General features: G+C 41.3%; 1 protein-coding gene across 1 annotated transcript; it reads right to left on the reverse strand.

Annotated features, from left to right (window-relative positions):
- Positions 1-653: 653 nt before the first annotated feature.
- Positions 654-16,283, reverse strand: USP44 (ubiquitin specific peptidase 44). Its single transcript, XM_035127069.2, has 6 exons — positions 16,160-16,283; positions 10,186-11,685; positions 7,209-7,407; positions 6,296-6,404; positions 4,989-5,194; positions 654-4,476 (listed from the first exon to the last, which is right to left on the reverse strand). The coding sequence occupies exons 2-6, from the start codon at positions 11,608-11,610 to the stop codon at positions 4,277-4,279; spliced, it is 2,139 nt and encodes a 712-aa protein (XP_034982960.1). The 5' UTR covers positions 11,611-11,685; positions 16,160-16,283; the 3' UTR covers positions 654-4,276.
- Positions 16,284-18,943: the final 2,660 nt, after the last annotated feature.

Genomic DNA, 18,943 nt, shown 5'->3' on the forward strand with positions numbered 1-18,943 from the left:
TCCTGTAGATGTATTCTTTCTCTACTTACACTGGATATCAACACAAGGCATGGTCTACTTTTCTGAAGTTTTGTCTTATATAGCATGAGTCTTCCCTTGCTTTAGGTCATGAAGTTACGAACTTTCAGGAATGTTATCAGCCCTCAGCTGTGGTACACTGACCTATATTGCATAGCTTGATAGGTTATTTCTATGAATGGGCAATTGAAGTTGGTCTTATTCTGCTCATTTTTTTCCAGCTTAAACATTATTTGATACTTCAGTTATGACACTTATTTAAATGACAATGCAAATATTCCATTTATCAGAACTCTGGATATTCTTCATTGTGTTCAGAAACTGGATTATATTATTTTCCCATTACACTTGTTAAAACTAGTTTCATTTGAAATCTCTGCTAATAAAAGTTTGATACATTAGATGCTATTCTTCTGTACCCAAGTAAGTGGCAGTAGGGTTGAGGCTAATCAAAGTATAACAGGACTCCCGCATATTTTCTACAGAATTGTTCGATATTCTAGTTTGAGTCTAGAAAAGGTTTTAGCAGGTTGCATATTTCTTCTGTACGAAGCAACAGAAAAAGTCAAACTTAAGTGGTGCTTACCCGTATGCTTAATTGACCATTCATGCAGTAGGTTTTTGCAAACTGTTAGGATGTGCTTTGGAGTTAAGGTATAGAAAACACAGTTCATGCTCAATAAGGTATTATCTGTATAAACTGTTGTTAGATTGACTCTGGGATTTGTCCTGTTTGCAGTGCTGTTTATTTTATGACCTAGCATTGCCCAATTGCAATTGAGTTGGACCCCACTGCCATCAAGTACTATTTACCTTGTCCATGAGATTACTTAGTTTTTATTAAATTATTGCATAAACGAAAGGTGGTTTTAGAAAATCATTCATTTTATCCAGAAAGCTACCTAAGGGTTGTTTCATTTTATTTTTAGGTAGCCTCTATGCAGTAGTCACTAGATGAGTATAAAGGAACATCTAATGGATTGAGCTTTATGTTGGGAAAAGCTAACGTACTGTACATTGAGGGAGAATAGAAGGGCAAATGTAAGGCTATAACCATATATTAGATCCAGCCCATCAACCCCCTATAGGCTGCAAGCTTCTTGAAGAAAACTGAAGCAGCAAAGCAGCTTGTAGGAAAAGCAAAAAGCCAAAAGGGAAGAAAACCATCTAGTTGTCAGTAATGAGAATAAAGTTTTGAACAATGCTAATTTTGTAGGAGTCAAAGGAGCTGAGCAGAAAATTGGTGCCCGTGCTCATTGGAAGATGTGTCCTGAGCTTCTCTGGACTGACATGTTTCATTGCCTATCTGGAAGGCTTCAGATTCTGTGCCGCATAGGCACAGACAAACTCCTTATCAATACTTTTAAAATGCCTTTTGAGAAGCAGAGAGGTCCCTGCATTGCAGAATCAATTATACTACAGAAGTATAAATATTTAGTATGTATAATTTTTGGCATGGAGTTACTTGAGTGCTTTTGTTCTTTAAAGAATGGTGTTTTGCTTAGGTATCGACTGTGGAAGTTTAAATGAAAAACAAATAGCTACTTTTCTGATGGGCTGTTTTAAAAAGATACATTTTCTAAACTGAATAGGGTAGGGAAGTCCTTTTTCCCCCAAGCCACTTGCAGAGGAGGAGAAGCTTCACTTTGCTGGATTTCTGTTTATGTAGCTTTTTAAAGGCACTGAAACTGCAGCAGGAACAATAAAACCCTCTTAACTGAACTATCTCTCAGGGTACAGGCCAAGATAGAGCTAGATCAGACTTGCCACAGTAGGCCATTCAAAATGTAAGTGATTCTTTTTAAATCTGAAATAGCTTGTTGTTGTTGTTTAGTCGTTTAGTCGTGTCCGACTCTTCGTGACCCCATGGACCATAGCACGCCAGGCACTCCTGTCTTGCACTGCCTCCCGCAGTTTGGTCAAACTCATGTTCGTCTGAAATAGCTTAGAATTGCCTTTTTTCTTGCTCATCTTTACCCCTTTTTCCTCTGCTTTTGTTGGGACCTTCCCTGTTTTTTCCTTTAGTTCTTGGTCTCTGCTTCTTTCTCTACATATGTTCTCTTTGCCCCTCCTGCTTCCTTTGCACAAATATGTTTCATTTACAGATTGGTCTTGTCCTATAACTGTGGGGTTACAGGTGGGTTTTGTCCTGTAACTGTGGGGTGGGTAACCTTTGTTGGGGTCCAACTCCCATCAACCCCAGCCAGCATGCCCAATAATCAGGTTTCAGACACCTGCACCCACAATGACACAATAGGCACCTCACGTGCTCAGAGGAAGACTTTTGACAAACTGGTTCAAGCTCTTAGAACTTAACTAGTTCATAGAATCATAGAGTTGGAAGAGACCACAAGGGCCATCCAGAGCAACCCCTGCTTAATTCTCTTTCGTGGTGTTTTTTTAAGTTGGGATATTGGGTTCTTTTAAGATGGTATGGTTTTCTTGTAGTAGGGAGGTTAACTGTTTGCTGTACTGATGGCCAACAAAGGAACAGAAAATATAGTACCCTTCTAGCCTGAGCAGTAGAAAACAGGCTGCAAATGAAGACATTTTGCTATTTAACATCAAATATTCATAGGCAATGAGTTTTGTGTTTAATAAAATATGTAGTTTTTATCTAGGTATCTCACTTATGTTGGGTGGCTCTCAGTTCAAGGTGGAGTTCTAGGACTAGTAAGATTACAGTAATTAAGACAAGTGTCCATGCTCAAGTTTCTGCCTTGTGTGCAAATAATCAGGGGACCTGCTGTGTTAAGAGGTCCTGAAAAAAGGGCTCTAACCATCATTATTTGGGTTCTTCATGCAGAGAGAGTGCCTGTTAAACTAGAGTATACAAAACTATTTTTTCTGTCACCCCAGATAACTTTGAGAAGAAAGTGAATTAGGGACTTAATACTTATTTTTATGTGAGCGTGAGACATGCATTTTTCTGTGGCATTTGAGAACGTCTGCACAGACAACTTCACTGTATTCAGTTCCCACCTCCCAGCCCTTTCTCTTGGGGTGGTGGAGTGCTTGCATTCCCTCTCTACGGGGAAACTTTATACAGTTCTCTGTGTCCTTCAGAGTTGGAAGGATAGAAGACGAAGGAGCTTTTTGTATAAGCAATACCTTCCCTCCATAATTCACACTAGGGCAAGTCACCCCAAACTCAAATCTATTTCCAGAGGGCAGGAGAGGAAGGGTTTGTGTCTCTTGCTCAAAGAAACCACTCAGCTATCTGAGCATTTTTTTTAAAAAAAAATAGGAGCTTCACATTAACCAGTTCGCTTTCTCAGCACTTTCTTTGTTGGAGGCAGATGTCCTCCAACAGGCATCACAATGTAAGGCTATCCCTCATGCTGGTTCGGAAGTGCTGAAGAATTCAGGAGGATTTTTTCCCCCAAGCAGAGCAGCAGGCAGTTAAAAAAATTAAGCTCTTACCAATAAAATAAAACCCTTTTGCTTTGCTTATACAAAACAAATCACAGCCCACAGTACTCCCAAGTTTCACTTACTCAGCTTCACTTCTTACACAGCCTATGGTCCTAAAAAAACAGATAAAAGACAAATAGAGCAACACAAGATTTTGTGAGGGAACTATCAGATTTGGGGTGCTTTATTGATAGTTGACTCAGAGGGGTAATAATTTGCCAGTTATTCTGCCCCTAGCACTGAGCAGTTGCATACACCGAATAAATATCTTGTTGCTTCTCCCCAGGACTTAGTGACCGAGTAGATAATAGAGTATGGTTTACCAAATGGAGGTAGGAAACAGAGTTGTATTTTGCTCTCTCCAGGACTTTTCAGTTCAGAGGGGAAAGCAAAGTTCTACATTTGATACCATCTTATTTTTTTTAATTCTGTGGAAGCAAGACATGTGCCTACAATGACTGGTACTTCAGGAAACATGGTATAAAATGCACGTTTTTTATAAAAAAAATTCCAAAATTACACGAATTGTTCACCAAAAATTCCTTATCTATGTTTTCTACAGCAAAATATCAAAATATAAAAATGCTGAAAAACAGCTTGAGGTAAGATTTAACGATTCAAATGGCAATTTTCTTTTAAAAAAATAGCTATACAGATATCCTAGTAATTTTGGAAGTTAACTACCATCAATAAAAAGTATTTATACTAAATAAAAATTCTCAAAACAGGTTTTCAGCTAGTACAAAAGGGTATGAAGATACATTGTACAATACTGCACTTACTCATCTCAACACATGTACAAGTGACAACTCTCAAGACTTGTACTGTACACATTGGCTTTGGATTAGCTGTTACTATCTGCATTGGAACAATTAACCTCAGTATTTGGCTGTTTTCCAGATGGTGAGTCAAGAGCTGAAACTTTACAGTGTCCATTTGCCTGAGTAATTCGTTGAGTATAAAACAAGATGTAGGCCTGGGCCTTGCATACTTCTTCCATAGTGCACATGTTGAGCTTGGAATCATTGCAATGAACCCAGAATCCTAGAAGACAAGAGCAATAAAAGTATTGCAGCACTGGTTCTTGTAACAGATCAAAGGATTTTATGTATTGCAATATAAGAATACAGTATTACATTTTACACAGAAATAGCGGTACTCCTCCCACCAAAAGGATATATGCAGAACTGTCCATATGACAGGCTGGCCTCTTCGTGCAGCATTCATTACAATTTTATAAGATTCCTCTGCTTAAAAGCCTATTGAGTTTAGGGAATGAAATATTTGTGCTAGCAAAATGATTAGCACTAGCCCAATGTGACACTGCCCCATGCACCACCCAAAAAACTACTTTATGGGATTGTGAGAAACCCCAGAAAAGATTTAGAAGGAATATGGTGGGGCGGGGGGCATTCAATTGCACAAAGACAAATCCTTTCCCTGATGGAACCTTCTCCTTAACATTATGTTGAATATAACCCTTCTGTTGGGGCAGTGCAGCTACTGTATCTAAAAGGCAAGCTTAAATTGGATTTCAGATTCAAATTTATTTGTACCTCCTTCTGAATTGTAGCAATAGGCAGTGTAGTGTCCTGAGCCAAAACCTTTCCCGTGATGCATCACAACAGCAGACAGGTCATAGATAAAGCAATCCGGAACAAGGGACTTGAGAGATTCTCTGCAGCAATAGGGCTCCATGCTGAGCGTCTGATCAAAGCTGACGTGCACACCAATCTTCTCACGATGATTACGTCCTGACCATCTTGGGTGATGAAAAGTATAAAAAGGTTATTTTCTATTTCTTTTTCTGTCGGGTACCTTCAACATAACTAGAAGTTAAAAATCTCTATTTGTGGGCTAAAACCTGGAAGTATGTGTATCTCTTACAGTGTGGAAGCAGTTACAGAAACATAATTATAGGGCACCTCGTAGGCTAAGTCCTACCGTCTGCAAAGGAAATTCACAGTTAGCAGCATCCACAATAATAGTCTTTCCAGTCGCTACTTGGGAACCTCAAGTGAGAGAGAGTCCAACACACTTACAGTTTCATTGTGGAACACTTTTTGTTGAAAGTTTCTCTTAATCCTGTCATTTAATGCCCACTAAAGTCCTCATTTGCAAGACACTCCGCCAAGTATCTGAAAAATTGGTTTCTTATGTCTAGTTCAGAAGTTGGTTCCCTCACAACCACTCCCACTGTGACAAATTTGACTGGTTTGTTCAAACCCAATTGACAAATAAAATGTTTTTCTCTAATGCCACTGGTTCCTTAGGGATTTACAGCCACAGACTCTGCGAGGGCCATTTAAGAGTTTCATAGAAGGGAGAATTTCACCAGCTGTGCCTTCCCCAATCATTCCCTAGAAGTAACAAGAAAATCTGATAGAATTATTCCCTGCTTTGCCATTTACAAAGCATCTGTCTTTCCTATAGACTGCTTCCTGAGGTCTCTTCCCACTTTAAGATTTGCTTCACAGTGGTGCTTCTTGTCCCTGAGGCATATACAAGGTCTTAATTTATGTCAAACAACTTTGCCTCACAGAAGACAGGCTGCTAACATTTGGATACTAATAACTTCATTCCTTGAGCACCTGAAATGTTCAGGAACACCTCAATATTCACAGCAGTTCAAATCATTGTCAGAAGCTTCATCAAATTCCTTTAATGCAAACCACTATCGATAACAGGCATCATATCCCTTGGGATCTGGGTGAAGCGCACATTTTTATTGTAATCTGAAGAAAGAAGCATTCTTTATAATCTGACTAAATATACAGGGTTTTTTTTATTAAAAAACAACCTTGAGAGAAGGTTGCCAGCCCATTTTCCTTAATACGATAGCAAAGGTAGTTCTCTACAGTACCTGAACCGCTTAAGGTGTAACCGCAGAACTTGAGGTAGTCGGCATACCATAAGTTGCTTCTGTGCTTCTGTGAGTATAATGGGCTTAGAAGAAAACTTCCTTCGTTTTGCTATGACAAGAAAAAGAAAATCCTCCACTCATATTCACAATAGATGCAAGTTGTAGGAAAAATAAATCGATGCACTTGGGATAATACATGCCAAACATAGGTTGCCTCTGTCTAGAGCTTCTCAACTAAGCATTGGTTTAGAAGAATTTCTGTGTGTACAGTCAGTTTAGCAGGAATCCATTTTGGAGATATATTGTGGAAACATTACTTGAACATAAAGAACATTCAATATACAACTTTATATCAGTGATGTGGGGGCTGAAGATTTTCTGCAGAAAAAAAACTATCATAAGTTTTTGAATTAATACCAATTGCAAATAATTAGGAAAGCATGGCATTTTCAGAATATCTAGCCTTGTTTACTATAAGCAAATAAAACAAACCAAATTAGGCCATCAGAAAATTTTATGAAATGAAAATTTTCTAAATAGCAGATTTCAATGCAATTCAGTTCAAAAAATTCCAGAAAACCCTTATCACAGGTATGTTGGTATACAACGCAAGGAGCTCCAGTGAAGTATTGACAATGTGCTGATGCAATCCTGAGATGAGCGCATGGTATAAATACTAAAAAAAAGTTACAAATGTGATTGATAGTTTCGTTCCTTGAGATTACCTTTATGTATCATATGACCTTATACTGTGAGCTCAAGGGACTGTTCACATCTTGTTTTGCACAAATAAGAGGTAATTTTTCTGATTGTGATGTTTAAAAATGTACTGGCAGTATCTATGCCCTTAACCAAAGCTAGGCCACATGTTACATGAAAGTCAGGTGCCCGAGTACATGCTGCCTTTACTCACTGTTGCACTGATCACAGGCATATATCTTTCCTTCCAATGCTTCAGTTTCTGTAAACTTTGCCAACATTTCCGTCAACAAGCATGGATGCTGACAGGTTGTCTCCTTTCCATTGCAGTGGTATCGTTCAGGAAATTCCAGTGACAGATCCCAGAAGGGTTCTATAGTATTAGACTTATTATCACACGCAAGACACGTTACCTGTCGAGACAAAAAAAATACTTAATTTGACTTTCTTGCCCTCCCTTCTTTTGTAAGTGAATGTGCATACATATTGCAGGTGTGTAGAGGAGGCGTGGAGCAATCCAAAACCCCAATCCTTCACACTGGAGGGGGTCTGGACAGAGTGAGAGGGGTCCCCCTGCCCAGCTCTGGTTAGTTCCACTGATGGAGAAGGGCATTTTGGGGATGGGCTAGACCAGCATGAGATCTGCTGCAGTCAAGCAACAGCAACGGGCCCAATCCAGGGTGGGAACTGACGCAATGAAGTGGCATTTGCCCCCTTTCTGTCTTGGCCAGTGCAAACACTGAGGCTATGGGTGCAGTGCTGCCTGCATGAAGCCCTGTCGCTGGGATTCAGGGGATTGGGACTGTGGCCTTAGCTGCTTTGTTGCTCTTGAAAGCCTCATCATCATCTTAAAATTGATTAGATTTTTTTTAAAAAAAATGTAAAATTACAGCTCAGTGACAGTTGATGTCCTTCCATTTGACCCTTCATTTCAGTTTACATGACCCATCCTGAGAGCTGTTTATAGTGATTTTTCTTTCTCCATAGTTAATTGAAAAATGCTTTTCAACTAGGGCCCCAATTCTGAAAAGCCTTCAGTGCACTGCAAACAAAGCCAGATACAGTGGTGCCTCGCTTAATGAATGCCCTGCTTAACGAAATCTCCGCTTAACGAAAGGTTTTTTCTAGTGGAGGTTGCTTCGCTAGACGAATTCGTTTTATGGAAAATTCGTCTAGTGAATCGCGGTTTCCCATAGGAATGCATTGAAATTCAATTAATGCGTTCCTATGGGCAAAAAAAAATTCAAAAAAAATTCAATGCATTCCTATGGGATTCGCTAGACGAATTTTTCATTATAAGAAAAGAGCCGTGGAACAAATTAAATTTGTCTAGCGAGGCACCACTGTATATGATGCTCTTTGTTATTTTCCACTATAATTAATGCTGTTATTATTCGATCAATAAATATTTTATATAATACCAGTTTAATGTGCTTCATTAGTAAAGAGCCTTAATATTGATAGTCATTTTAGTATTTCCAGGGGGGGGGGGCAAAAGATATAATTTTTTATATACAGGTTATGAAACAATGTATCTTGAAGGTAAAAATTAAGTGGACATTCATGGGTATGGTGCAAATATTTCACTGTATTTGTTTCTAGGAAACAAGTCTGAAGTACAGTAGCTCGTAGCAAATGCAAGGTAGAGCAAATGAGAGGAATGGAACAAGAAGTAAAATACCCCTCAATGATTAATCAAACTGCTGAAATCTAGGGACAGAACAATACTGCAATTGCATTATTATGCTGACTGTGAAACTGGGGGCCCAGATGAAGTTTCCAAACCCAAGCAGTTCAACTCCATAGGGCAGACACCCCCAAACCTGGCCCTCCAGATCCCTAGCTAACAGGACCAGTGGTCAGGGATGATGGAAATGTTAGTGACTCAAGCAAGGTTCTCCTGGGTGCAGGCTTCTGTACATGAACTACCACAAAATGCAGTAACGACTTACAAGGTCCCGGTAGTATTTTAATGCCATTTAGGAATCTGCACATCAAGACTACAGAGGGCATTCTGATAAGTTATTATAGTTGCAATTAACAGACCACAGCAGTCCCTGAAAAATCAGTGGCAATGCTCTGAGATCAGTGAATTGTGCAGAAAATTGCTTGAAATGCTACTACTCTCAGTTCCTTAAAGATAAAAATCAAGCTTGACAAAAGGCTGATTAGATTAACTCTTTTAGATGAGTACTTTTTCATATACGGCAAAGTATCAAATACATGTGAATTTAAATCATTAGTTTTTTACTGCGTATGAAGTAGAAAAGTTATAACAGCTGCAGACACTTATTCTACTGGCATGCATTATACAAACACCCCAATTCAGTGATGGAAATTTAAGTCAGCTTTGACCTGAAAGCCCCATGTTCCAGATTTCAATTATCTTAGTATGGGTCTCAAATCACAACAACCTGCAGCAAGTTGCATGTTTTTACTACAAATACAAAGATGTCTGATTTATAAGAGGCTAATAATTACTCTATTTTTTTCTCCTGGAGTAGTAGATTATGCTGTTTAATTTTATCAGCACTTAAAGAAAATAATTAAAATAGAAAGGAAAGCTGGTTTAGATGTTGGTTTAGTAGCACTCTGATATGGTCATGCCATGAATGATCATTATGCTCTCCGGAAGAGTAATGCAGATACTCCCTTCCAACAGCCATACCTCTAGCCTCCAACTTAATGTTTTCTTGCAAACTTGAAATAAACCAATAGCTGTAACTACCTACAATCAGTATCTTTCTGAATCTGACAATATTCTATCTTTTCTTGTGCACTCTTTAAAAAGTTATTTTCTGACACTTAATCTACACAACCCATGAAGGCAATATATTTATTTAAAAGATTTATTAAAAGAGACTACACCCGTCCACTGATAACAGTAAAATGAGTCTTCATTTTGACCCATTAATTTGCATTAATACAGTGGACGCTCGGGTTGCAAATATGATCTGTGTGGGAGGCACGTTCGCAACCTGCATTCACAACCTGCAGCGCTGCATCTGCGCACATGCCGGTCGCAATTTGGCACTTCTGCGCATGCGCCGAAACCCGGAAGTAACCCGTTCCGGTACTTCCTGGTTCGGCGTGCCGTGCAATCCGAAAATGCACAACCTGAAGTGTCTGTAACCCGCGGTATGACTGCATTTAAAATCACTGCAGAGCTTTGTGAATGCAACACAACATACCTGGCTTAAAAGCTGTCCATGAAAAATTGTATTGACCACATTCAAAACCTGTTTAATGAGTTTCCTTTGAGAAGTAGGGATGAGGGCTGGGCATTTTGTACGAGCTGTCTCCAATTCTTGCTGTACTTTATCCAAAAGTTCACAGAGAAATTCCTGAGCATCTTGTTGGGCATAACCACGAAAGGCTGGGATGAGTCTCCACACAGAATGGAGCATGGCAAATGGAGATACCAGTGCCCACTTGCCAGACCACATGACTTGAAACAATGTATGCAGCTCATGACAAAGAGAAATGTACTTTGAGCTTGGCTCCTTAGGCTGAATAAGTTCCATATTTCTACTATTTGATGCTCCACCACTTAAGCCTGATGAAACACTAGATCGCCTTGCAGAAGACTCCTTGTCCTTAAATTGACTTTTGTTCACATGAAATATCGAGCCGGCAGATGGAGAATTCTTAGAAGATGATCTTGTTTTGCCATTGGCTGCAGCTGCTAACAACTCTTGAGTTTGGTTCAAATCAAGTTTTAAAAAACATTCCCGAAATATGAGCAAATGACTCAGTACCTGAAGAACAGAGTTCATATAACATGTATTCCCCAAGTTTCGTAATCCTGTTACACCGGGAGTCACAGTAGGCCTTCGTTTAACTGGAGAGTCATTAATTTTTTTTAATTTTACATCATCTGAGGTAGCTGTTACTTTCAGTTCTACAGCAGAGTCCAAATTCTGTGACATTTTTAGTGCATAGAGTGATATTTTTGAGGATTCCTTATTTTGATTTTGCAAGCGAAAGCTCTTTCTTGGAGGCATTTTTTCCATTTCTTCTTTCAACTGGCGCTTTCTCTCTTCTCTTTTCTTCTTAGCATTGATCCTTCTTTCTTCTGCTTCTTCCCTTAGCTTCTCTTCTTCTAAAACCCTTTTTCCACTTGGTGTCAGTTCAAACCAAGATCTAAAAACTTTGCCCATTAATGCATGCCTCCTGTGCCATAGAGCTGTGAACATACGGTCTTGATTACGAAGCAAGGCTTGAGCACTATTATGGGAAAGATAATCACTTGTGCCCATCGATCGCAAAATCCTGCCACTGCGAGTAGTACAGTCATAATTTTGACTCTTGATTGCATTTAATGTACTTCGCAACAGCTTTAAATCACCAGTTGCATTATCATTAAGAACATAGTCATCACAAAGGTAGCAGAAAACATATAGCTCATTCACTTCTAATGCCACTGGATGACTGCTTTCCTGAAAGTGCTTTAGTGCATGTTCTTCAATGTATCTTCCACAAGCAACATGTGAGCAGCTGAGGCAGGCCCATACAGATTCTGTAGTATTGCATACCATGCAATGCCACTTGTGAGGATTTACAATGGAATGGTCTTGGGCAAGCCGAAGTCTTCCTACATGTTTACACTTATCCATTCTCAATACTATAACGTCGATGAAATGCTACAGAAATTCATCTTCCAAAGAGTTTCTCAGCCTTTGCATTTTGACCTGCAAGCAGAAACAAAAGTTAGCTTCAGCTTTTGTAGGACATAAGGAGAATCTGCTGAATCAGATCAAAGACCCACCTAGTCTAGCGCCCTGTTCTCACAGTGGCCAACCAAATGCCTCCAGCAAACCTGAAAGCAGGACATGAACATAGCAGCACTCTCCTCACTCATGCTCCTCAACAACTGGCCTCAGAGGCATACCAACTTAGATACAGAAGCAATCATTCCTTGTAACCATTGATGGCAGTTTTCCTCCATTCCATGGCATGATGTTGGACTAGATGACCCTTTGGGTCCCTCCCAACTATGATTCTATGAATTTGCCTAACCCCAATTTAATGCTGGTTACAGGTAGGTAGCCGTGCTGGTCTGAGTCAAAACAAAATTTAAAAATTTTCCAATTTAATGCTTTCCAAGTTGGTAGCCTACAATCCATCTTATGATAGTGAATTCTATGTCTTAACTATGGACTGTGTGAAATACTTCCTTTTTTTGTCCTGTAACTTCCAACACTCAGCTTCACTGCATGATCCTGGGTTCTAATACTATGAAAGGGCGAGGAAAAAACTTACGGTATTTCTATTCACCTGCTTCATTTAATGCATAACTGCACACACCTTTATCATCTTCCTCCTTACACCAAATGTCAAAATCTTTCCCCATAGGAATAAATTCTGCAGTATGGCATAACCTTTTCCGTCTACCTGAAAATTTGCCCTAATCAGCATGAAGCATCAGTTTAAGACAGATCTATTTAATAAATCATGGCTCAAGGTGGTCCACTGACAAATATTAGGATGGGGCACAGCACCTAAACTTGTCACTACATCTGTATCCCATGACAAACAAGCCCCATGTGCCCTTGTACATATGGAATATTGTGAAACTTTAGCCTGACAAGCAGTCAAACTTTATAGGTACTGGATACTTCCATTGTTTCATTAGCACATATCATTCTGTTCAGCGTTGCACCTATTCCTATCTACTTTTTACAGGTTTATAAACATAGCATTTTTAAAACTCAGTTTAGAAACACTTTTTATTAGCTAAGCAGTGTACATAATTAGTATAAAATATTTATAATAAAAATACCAATAATAACCATAAGACTTTAAAATGCTGGTAAAAATCAACAGAATCTTAAGAACAATAAACATAATTAAATGACATGTCTGGGTAGGCTTTCTGAAATAAGGAGGTTTTTAGCAGGCATTAAAAAAAACAGTGCAATGAAGCCTGATATTGATAGGCATTGAGTTCCAGAGCATAGATGCTGACATATACTAAAATATTTTTCCTCACAAGTGCAGAATGAATATTATATGGCACTTGTAAAACTGCCAGTACCACAGCTTGAAGAGGTCAAGTGGGCACATATGGAGTGGCAATACTTCAAGTAAAAGAGTTGACGGTTTTATATACTAATTGAAACAAGCCAGAAGCCAGGAGAGTTCTGTGAGCAGAAGTATTATATGTTGACAGGATCTTACTCCTGTCAGCAATTGCGCTGCAGCATTCTGCACTAACTGTAGTTTCCAGATCAAGCACAAGGAAAGCCTCAAATAAAGCACACTGTAATAATTCAACCATGACTTTACCAATGCTTGGCCTACTGTGCTCAAACTATCCTGGTCCAGGGACAACAGCAGCTCCCGTCAACAGTCGGAGTTGATAAAATTATTATTATTTAATCAATTTCTATACTGCCATTCATCCGAGGATCATAGGGAAGTTTGCAATATAAAAACACAAATATGTATAACATAGTAACAAACAAAAACAACATCAAGGTTTTCTGGCTCATGTCTTAAATACAATTTTGAAATAACTGAGCAAATAGCCTCAATATACGGTATATCATTTCACTTTAAATACAATCCTTCTACCTGCTGTCCTACCTCACTGACAAAATGTAAAAGTAAGCAGTACCGGTAATCATTCCTTCTTTAGCCTCTACACATCATGAAATAATCACAGAACATGAATTTTTAATATGAAGTAAATTGTTAAATACAAATGCAGTAGCTTAACTTCTTACTAACACAAATAGGCACTCAGTGCAAGTCAGAAAATATGAACTCCTACTATCATAAATCAGTATTTACACACATGGCTCATAAATTATTTTCACCATTAAGCATCACATTATTTAAAGGAACAGTTCCCAAACTGGTGCAGTCCAGATGTCAAGCACAGAAAGTAAGTTACAATTGTTAAGTGCTGTGTAGTAGAAATTAAATGGTTATAGTGCGAATAACCAATACATGACAAATCTGGTCTAGTACTTTAAAATTGCATCTTAGCAGTACAGTCCTATACATTAGGAGTAAGCCCCAGTGAATTCAATGAACTTACTCCCAGTTAAGTTTGTATAGCAGGGATAGGCAACCTAAGGCCCGTGGGCCGGATGCGGCCCAATCGCCTTCTCAATCCGGCCCATGGACAGTCCGGGAATCAGCATGTTTTTACATGCATAGAATGTGTGCTTTTATTTAAAATGCATCTTTGGGTTACTTGTGGGGCATAGGAATTCGTTCATTTCCCCCCCCCCCCCAAAAAATATAGTCTGGCCCACCACATGGTCTGGGGGACGGTGGACCATGGCTGAAAAAGGTTGCTGACCCCTGGTTGTATAGGATTTTACAGCCTAACATCACAATCCTAACTATGCCTAGTCAGAAGTTGTATTGAATTCAATGGGGTTTACTCCCAGATAGGCGGGAAAAGGTGGGGGTCTGGGAGGGAATTAACATCTTATAACAATCATTAACTTCTTACAATGAAAAGTGTTTATTTGGCTGCAATCCTAACTATGTCTACTCAGAACTAAATTCAAAGTGGCTTACACCCAGATATGTGAAGTTAAGACTGTACACTGAAACCTGGATCTTCATGACCTTGTCATGTAAAAAAGTTCATGCACTACCAAAGTAATTTAAGTACATAAAAACTTAACAAATCTCTACCCTTTAGCATTATAATCACTTGCCATCATTAAAAGTCACAAACTTTTGTGTAAAATATACTACATGCAGTACCCCTTTCTACATAATCACTGTTAACCCAAAATTCTGGAAATAATAGACTGGCTTTTTTGCATAGAGTTTTGTTTCACTCCAATTTACATTTAAATGCAGCTCCATGCTGACCTATTAGCAAATCTACTAGTTCACATTGTTTCATAGATTTCCCCCTCCCATTATCTTCTGATACTTTTTCAATGAGTTTGATGCACACAAACCCTAAGTAACAGAGATTCAAAAGGTATGTCTTATTGTCAATTACTCAACACAACAGAAGAGTTCAAGTGTGGGGCCAAGTGTGGATGCTTATTCTAAGAATATTATAAATCATAAGATTTATTAAGAAAATGTTTCCTCTACTCATTCTGGTCACTAGCTTTTCTTCTTTTTTAACACACTCACTTGTGATATACCTATCAGTGGATGTTCTCCAAGAAATTGTGTTTACAGACACAGCCTTCAGGTGCATACTCAAGATCACTTAAGATATATTTAGTAGTCCTTTGTAATCTCAATCAGGATAGTTAAGTGACAAAAATAGACAAGTTTCTCCTATCTTAAATTTATGTTTCATCTAATCTATGTCAGCAATTACCAACAGGAAGTATTCCAGATCAATGAGGTTGCAGGTGCCAACTTCCAAAATACAAGAAATATGTAAGGAAGGGTGGATGTAAGTAAGATGAGACTTATTAATTCAGAGGAGGTGACAACATACTGAGTGTATTAACCTCGACTTTCAAAAACCATCACAAACCTATTCCAGGTACAACAAGTGCTTCCTTCGAAAGATAAGAGTTACACCCCTGAAAGTAAACATCTCAACAGGTCCGCAGAAATCTGTTCCCTTTCAAAAAAATAATAATAAATCAAGGCAGAAGTAAAAGCTAGACGTCCATTTCCACAGCATAAAAAGTTTTTAACACACTTCCTTCCTATCCCACCATCTCAAAACGAAAACGTCTAGTCATCCAGAACCGGCTTTAACCTATGGAGGCCGATAACATGGGGACCGTCTCCACAAGAGCAAGTTACCTATAAAACATTTGTGAGCGCGCCGTGAATACACATCGGGAAACCAGCCCACTCGCAATTATTTAAAAGGTGCAGCTAATCCAGTGACCCCCGACCAGCGCCCCCGAGACTCCCAACACTCTCAGGGGCGCCTCCGAACCCCCTGTTTTTCGTCCCAGGATAAGGTAAGGAGACTCTCGACGGGATGGCGAAGAAGCCGAGGGAGAGAAGTTTCTCCTTCGAAGAGGCGCCAAAAACCCAGCACCGGAGCGGGGGCTTCCCGGGTGACGGGAAGAGCAGCGGAGGACACTACTTGGAAGAAGTAACGGGCTGCTTCCTCGCTCTCGGAGCGCTTGGCATCCCCCGGCTGCCCCCGACCGGAACCCCCCACTCCACCTCACCCCACCCGCTCCGCCTTCAGAGCCCGCCAACTCTCACCGGACCGGCTCGAGCCATGTCCCTCCGCTTGCGGAGCGCTCCCGCTCAGCCGCTCAGCCCCTCGCGCAGCCGTCGTCCCCGGCGCCAGCGCCCGCCAGCAGTAGCCGCCGCCATCTTGTGCTCCTCGCGCCTCCAGCTTTTCAGTGTCACAAGCAACCGCCCCCTCGGCCGCGTCAGCGCCGCGCCTCCCTCGAGCGGCTCGCTCGCTCGCTCGCACACGCAGCGGGGATCCCGCGGGCGGCGCTTGCCTCGTGGTTCTCGCAGCGGCGGAGCCCCGCTCGAGCGTCTCTCTCTCTCTCTCGACCTGCCATAATAAGAGCCCTTCGCCATGTGCTGCCTCCGCCTCTGCTCTTTGGGGGTTACTATTGACCCAAGGTGGGACATAGGAAGCTGCCTGACACCGAATTCAGACCATTGGCCCATTCAAGCTCAGCATGGTGGTCACTGACTGGCAGCGGCTCTTCGGAGTTTGAGACAAGGGTCTTTCCCAGGGGCCCCTGCCGGGTGGTGCCTCAGCTGGAAGTGGGGACCCTGTTGCCAAAAAAGCGTCTGCTGCACCGCGGAGCTGCCGCCTGACTCAATGCATAAGGTGGCCTTGGATTGGGTCCCTGCTCTTCTTCCTCTCAGCGTGCCAAGACAGGGAGAGAAGAGGAGCGACTGGACGCTCTTAGGGCACCACGTAGAGAAACACAGAAGGCGGACGAGTGTGTGGAGGCTCCCGCAACCGAGAAGCCTCGTCTTGCTGAGACTCTTTGGGCGCTACAGCAGGAGTGGGGGCGGATCTTGCTCTTCATTTGCTTATGTGCTCTTTCCGGACATCTATCCTTCTCCGCCAAGCTGCCCAAAGAGAAGAGCGAGCGGGTAGAGGCGCCGATTGCTTCTGTAATAATGGTCAGCCCTCCTCCTCTGCTGTTCCTGGACAGCCCCACTTGGCCTAACTAACCCATCCTCCTTTGCAGAGGGAGATTATTTACATTCTTGTTTTAAAACTGAGTGCCATCGAATATCAGAAATAAAAGAAGAATTTTACCTACAATTAGAAATCAATATGAATCTTTAATGCAGATGCACAGTGAGCCGCCTGAATGGAAATTTGTGGGCATGCCAGGTCTGCTGTAAAACATATGTAGAAGAAAGAACCACTTATGCAGCAGTTTAGATCCACTCCTGCCCCCTGTTAAGGTGTGAAGAAGCATGTCTTTAAAAACACTGCATCTCCTGCCATGCAGGAAGACAGGGTCATTGTCTTGTTTCATATGCTTTCACACCAGAGAACAAAGCTCTCCCATTAGCAACATGATAGAGCTTATGCACATGGATGTAGTGGGAAGAATTCTTCCTTTAACAGACATAGCTGTATTCTGAACAGTAAGCTATAGGAAATTTTACTGCAGTTGAGTCAGCTTGGGCTGGAGAACACAGCCCTATAACATTGCAGATATTTTGAGGACAAAACAGGCTGCAAACAAAGCCAGACTTAGTCTGGAGTGTGCAGGAGTACTAGCAGAGGAAAGAATCACTGGTAAAAGGTATGTGGTTCAAAGCAATATCCCTTTCGGTTTTAGGTTGCATTATCATCTGTGTTATTGGTCGATATGACAACGTTGTGAGGTTCCTCCGGTCTCATGAGGAGCCTCTTCAGTAGGGCTGGTGAGTGTGGGCCTGCCCCCCAAGCCAGGTGAAAAAGCCTTGCAGGGAGCAGTCTTCACACCTCATGAGGAGCCTCATGCGGCTACCATATGTAGAGCCTCATGCGGCTACCTATATTGTCCACCCCTTACTTTAGGGCAGTGTTTCTCAACCTTTTTTGGGCCACGGCACACTATGTTCTATGAAAAAAAATCACACGGCACACCAACTCTGTGCCGCCCTATATTTAGTTTAATTTGTCTATAGCCCCTGCTTTTTGCCCAAACGGGCCCCATCCACCACCCAGCCGAAGTTCCCAAGCTGCTTGAAACCCACAAACGTTACAATCCGTCCCTAGTCCAACATTTACTCGCAAGTAAACCTCGCGCTCAGTTCGGTGGGCCTCAGTCCCCGCCGCCCAAGCAAGCATCGGCATTCAACCTGGCGACGCAAAGCTAGGCATTTCTACTCAGAAGGAAGCGCCGCTGAGTTTTAGTGGGGCTTGCTACCTGGCTAGTGGCTGCAACCGGATTGCAGTTTAAATCGGATTTGCGTGTGCAAGCCGGTTCCGCGGAGGCCATTGGGACGTTTCTTCTCAAATAATTGGGATTCGGCACATCTTAGGACACATTTACACGGGAGGAAGAAAACCCCAAGGGAAGCTGGCGCGACCTCAGCCTGTAATTTGCCGCGACGTGCGGCGACGAGAAGGGCAATTTGCATTGTCACGTGCCTGGCGGCCGCCAATATACAACGCTGACCCGCCGGAAAGGAAGCCGGCCGGGTCACGACGTGGGCGCTCACCTCGCGTCATGACCCGTACGGCTTCCTTTCCGGCGGGTCAGCGACGTGACAATGCAAATCGCCCTTCTCGTCGCGGCACACCAGCCAGCGTCTCGCGGCACACTGGTGTGCCGCGGAACAGCGGTTGAGAAACGCTGCTTTAGGGAAAGGCCCTATAAGGTGGCTTACAATAAAAATGTGAAAAATAAATGTAAAATAATACACTTCGAAATTATTCTGGGATAGTTTTAAGACATGTGCCGGACTGTTCCGTGGGAGTAAACATGTTTTCTGTTTTAAGCAGAAAACAAATATAAAAAAAATGTAAAATACAGATTACTGTATTACCAAATCTGCAATCCTATACAGACC

This window comes from Zootoca vivipara, chromosome 10, assembly GCF_963506605.1.
Source record: "Zootoca vivipara chromosome 10, rZooViv1.1, whole genome shotgun sequence".
Lineage (NCBI taxonomy): Eukaryota > Metazoa > Chordata > Lepidosauria > Squamata > Lacertidae > Zootoca > Zootoca vivipara.

Coding starts and splice junctions, on each gene's coding strand:
- USP44 (XM_035127069.2), bottom strand. CDS start 11,610: ATGGATAAGTGTAAACATGTAGGAAGACTTCGGCTTGCCCAAGACCAT. Junction 6,405..7,208: donor TGCCTGTGATCAGTGCAACA/GTGAGTAAAGGC, acceptor TTCTTGTCATAG/CAAAACGAAGGAAGTTTTCT. Junction 5,195..6,295: donor TTACACCTTAAGCGGTTCAG/GTACTGTAGAGA, acceptor TCATCACCCAAG/ATGGTCAGGACGTAATCATC.